The following is a 4,732-nucleotide window of genomic DNA, read 5'->3' as shown; positions in this document are numbered from 1 at the left end:
GCAATGCGCCAGAGCCAACGGGTCAGGAGGGCAATGTTCATGCGCCGGGAGGACAAAATCCCAAGACCGCCCTGGTCCTTGGGTTTGCAGATATCTGGCCAGCTGATCATGTGGTACTTCTGCTTATCCCCCTCCCCAGCCCAGAAGAATCTGGACTGGTATTTGGCGATCTCCTGGTGTAGGGTTTCATGGAGGCTATAGAAGCTCATGAGGAACCAAAGGAGGCTAGCAAGCGAAGAGTTGATAAGGATCACGCGAGCAGCCTTCGACAGCCAGCGCCCTTTCCAGGGCTCAACGCGATGTTGCATACGGGACACCGTGGGGCGAAGATCAGCCACGGTGAAGCGCGAATCACTAATGGGGATCTTCAGATAGGTCGTGGGGAAAGAACCCAGCCGACAATTTAGTCGGTCAACAATAGCCTGTGTTTCCTCCAAGGGGTAACCGAGAACCATCACTTCGCTCTTATCGAAGTTGATGGTTAGACCCGACATTTGTTGGAAGCACAGGAGGAGGAACTTCAGGTTAGTAATATCCAGAGTGGATCATTCCACCATTATAATGGTATCATCCGCATATTGAAGGAGGGAGACCCCTCCCCCTCCGACTAGGTGGGGGACTAAGCCGCGGATATGACCAGCAGCCTTGGCCTTATCCAGGATGGATGCCAGGGCATCGACCACCATGTTGAACAAGAACGGCAAGAAGGGGTCACCCTGACGGACCCCACAGAGGGTGGGGAAGTAGGGCCCAATGTCACTGTTGATGTTCACCGCGGTCCGGCCACAGGAGACAAGCTGCATGACGCGGGTCACCCAACGGTCTTCGAAGCCCTTGCGAAGCAACACTTCCCGCAGGAATGGCCAGTGTACCGTGTCGTAGGCTTTGTGAAAGTCTAGCTTAAGGAAGACCGCGCGATGGCGTTTTAGTCGAACCTCATGGAGGACTTCGTGAAATACTAACACCCCATCAAGAATAAATCGGCCTCATATGAAGGCGGATTGGTTCGGATGGGTAATCGTGTCAGCGAGGAGGGTCACCCTATTGGCGAACCCTTTGGCCAAGATCCGGAAAATCACATTAATCACTGTGATTGGGCGGAACTGGCGAATGTCAGAAGCGCCCGGGACCTTGGGGATGAGGGTCACAATACCATAATTGAGGTGCCCAAGGTCCATGGAGCCCGAATAAAATTCCTCAAACAGGGCCATGACCTCCGGCTTGATGGTAGGCCAGAACGTCTTAAAGAACGTCACGGGCAGGCCATCTGGACCCGGGGCCGAGGAGGGGTTCATCCCCTTAATGGCTGCGAGGACCTCGTCCTCGTCAAAAGGAGCAACTAATGCCGCATTGGCCTCCGCTGAGACCAATTGCGCACCCGACCAAATGTCAGGGGCGAGACTAGCCCCACCCCGCGGGGTGGGGGTAAATAGTGCTTTATAGAAGCCATCAACATGGGTACGGATGGCCGAGAGGAGAACGATAGGCGTGTCTCCATCCCACGGGCAATGGATGGAATTGCGACGGCGCCGGCCGTACGCCACCGCCTGAAAATAGGCAGTGTTGGCATCTCCCCGAAGCACCGACCGCTGGGTACCGCGTAAGCGCCAGTAGGCCTCCTCATCAGTGTAAATGGTGGAGAGCTGGTCTTCAAGGTCGTATCGCAGCATCCACTCATCAGGGGAGATCCCGGTCGAGTCGGCGCAGGCGTCCGGGCTTGGATATCCATCAGGAGGGCCTTTTTGCGCTCTCTAAGGTCCCGGCCAAGGTTGGCCCCCCAACCCTTCATGAATTGGCGGGCGAGCTTGGCGCAGAAGTGCCACGAGTCGACAGAGGACATGGAGCGATGTGGAGCAGAGCGGGCAGAAACCCAGCGAGCGACGACAGCCTCCCGGAAGCCGGCCTGATTGAGCCAGAAGGGCTCGAACCGGAATCGCGGCGGGGTGGGAGACCGCTCGTCGGCGGTGGAGAGGAGGAGGGGGACATGGTCAGACCCGATCCGGGTGACAGCCCGGAGCGAGGCCAGGGGGTAGCGTAATTCCCTTTCAGGGGAAACTAGGACACGATCCAAGACGGATTGTGTCGGGACAATCTGCTGGTTCGTCCAGGTGAACCTGGCCCCCGTCCGATCAAGCTCGCGGAGCCCCAACTCCGCGATCCAATCGTTGAATAATTGCATTCGGGGGAAGTTAATCCGATCATTATTCTTCCCATCCGGGGATCGGATGAGATTAAAGTCTCTGCCCACGAGAACTGGGAGGAGAGAGTTAGAGATCTTCAGCTGCAGCTCTGCTAAGAAGGCCGGGGAGCGGCGGTGGTCCGCCGGTCCGTATACAATAATGACCTCCCATTTGAAGATCAGGGCACGCTCGAAGATCTCCATACTAACGAAGAATTCGCCCCGGTCCATGCTACCCACCTCACGAATGTACTCAATGAGTTGGCGGCGACGGCCATCATGGCCGAAGCCGCGGATGTTCCAGAAAAGGGCCCGCATCTAAGCCCCCATCGGGGGGCTGCTTGACCCCAGGACACGGGAAGCGCTTTGAGCGCGAAGAGCTGCAGTGCGCGAACAGGTGCGTCCACGGATTATCCCATCGGCCACCGGAGGGGCCTGAACCGCGGGGGTGGTGGTCGGTCCCTCGGGAGGCCGAAGCAAGCGGGCTCGGGTCTCAGCCAGCTTGCCATCAAGAATCTCACGGGCCCTAATGGCCGCGATCTGTTCTAAGGGGGGACCGACCTCCCCCCTGAAAACTATGGCCGAGTCAGTGGCCACCTTGGCGAGGTGGCCAAGCGGAGCAGCCTCAAGTGCGGAAAATGAACAACTGGAAGAGCTGGGAAGGTCGGGGTCCGCACCTGACTCGGATTCCGGACCGCTGCCCGGAGCTCCGCGCGCTCGGCGATGGACGGAGCCGGAGAGTCAGCCGGCTGCGTCGCATCGAGGTGGGCGCTGCGGCGGGAGGACGTCACCGGCGTCGAGGTGGAGCGGGGCCGCCTGGCGTACGCCACCGTCGGAGGGGGGTGCGTGGAGGCTGGAGTGGAGACGTCCACAGCCACCGAGGCGGCCGGGGAGGTCGGCGAGGAGAGGCGGACGCCGGAGGGCACCGGCGAGGGGAGCGGGCCGGCGAGCTCCAAGGTGACACCGGCCGCGGCCCCCGCGGATGGGGGAGACGGGGCAGGTGCGTCGGAAGCCTCACACCCGCCTCCACCCGTGGAGACCGGGGAGGCCGAGCCGGCGGGGGACGGGGGGTCCGGCCCCGACAGAGAGGGGCGAAGGGCGGAGACGGCGCAGGGAGAGCGAGGCGACGATGGCGGGGCGACGAGTAGACCCACACTGGAGATGTCACTGGCCGACTCCGACGGAGACTGAGAGGGCATGACCGGCGGGGTGGCCAGGCGGAGGGCCACCACGAGGTCAGCGGCCGACACTCGAGTGCGCCCCGCCCCGGAACCGCCACGACCCGCTGGTGGGTTGGAGGGCTCCCGGGAGGGGGAGCGGGAGTGCTCCGAGCCATCCTCATCATCTCCTGGGTCGTCGAGACGGGAGTGGCGCGAGCGTCTGTGGTGGGAGTCGTCGGCATCGGCTGGGCTACCCCCCAGGTGACTGTCATCAGAGAAGCGGGGGCGGCCGACGTGGTTCGGAGGCTCGGGGCAGATCTTGAGGTCGTAGCCGTCGTCGTTGAAGAAGACACGGATCGTGACGCGGAGCTTGGAGGAGTCCAGGCACTTCACCTTGACCCGGGCAGATATCACTGGCATTGTTCAAGCTGTTAAGGTGTCAATTTCTTAAGTACACAGTTGCTGATGCTAGCTTCATGAAAGTTCCTGACTTTTTGTGGCATATGTTGCTCCAGGATAGCGATGACGAGAGGTTCCTTGGATTGATTGAGTATGAGCTATCTTTTCTTCATGATTGTTACTATTCATCCCTCCCTATCTCTTATGCCAAGAGTTGGCTGCCCATCTTCAGCATATTTATTTCGCTGCTAAGTATTGGTTGCTGCTTAGTTACCACCATTGTTATGTTCCCGCTCGTGGTGTTCAATGGTGGTGGATATCAGCTAATATGTTTGTTGCACTGCAACTCTCCAGACTTTGAGATAGATATGCGCGTTGGAAATTTGTACTATGATCTTGTGCCAGTGTGTCTACTTGTTGCACTGGTTGTGCTTACCGAGGTTAGGGATATTGCTTCTTATCTCTTCTCCAATTGGACCAATGTAGCCTTAATCTGCTGCTATGCACGACAAGCTTCTTGGCTGAGACATTTGTTATATTTGTGATGAATATATTATATACGCAAGGGTTTACGTGGATTTGGAGTTGTAATTGATGTGGTTAGGTATGAGTTGTGTAGGAGCCGGACACTTGTATCCTAGGCCTCTTATATACGGAAGGGCACCACACGTTGTAACCCATGACGACTTGATAGCAACAGGTAGACTGGGGAGCCGACGGCTTGTGCCGGCGCCCGGTCGGCTGGTGTTGCGGTATCTTGGGGAGGAGCGCCCGTAGTCATGCCCCGGGGATGTAGCCATATCGGTGAACCTCGTTAACAATTATCGTGCCTCGGTGTGTCGTCTATGATCTTGCATTAGCGTTTTATTCTAACAAGTGGTATCATGAGCAAGGTTGCGAGAAGGCTATGCGGAAGATCATCCGGAGGTACGAGGATCATGCTCGACGGGTGCCGTGGAACGTCCGATTGGCACAAGGTGGAGCATGGCGGCGA

The 4,732-nt window shown here is 58.3% G+C and overlaps 1 protein-coding gene across 1 annotated transcript; it reads left to right on the top strand.

Moving 5' to 3' along the window:
- Positions 1-3,761: 3,761 nt before the first annotated feature.
- On the top strand, positions 3,762-4,283 carry LOC147988594 (uncharacterized; the record flags this gene model as incomplete). The annotated part of the gene is made up of 1 exon (XM_087535231.1): positions 3,762-4,283. A coding segment is annotated over one exon (522 nt), but the record flags the coding sequence as incomplete, so codon positions are not given.
- Positions 4,284-4,732: the final 449 nt, after the last annotated feature.

This window comes from Triticum urartu, chromosome 1A (assembly GCF_056163025.1).
Source record: "Triticum urartu cultivar PI428250 chromosome 1A, HENAU_Tu73, whole genome shotgun sequence".
Classification (NCBI taxonomy): Eukaryota; Viridiplantae; Streptophyta; class Magnoliopsida; order Poales; family Poaceae; genus Triticum; species Triticum urartu.
This window is presented reverse-complemented; position numbering and strand designations above follow the sequence as displayed.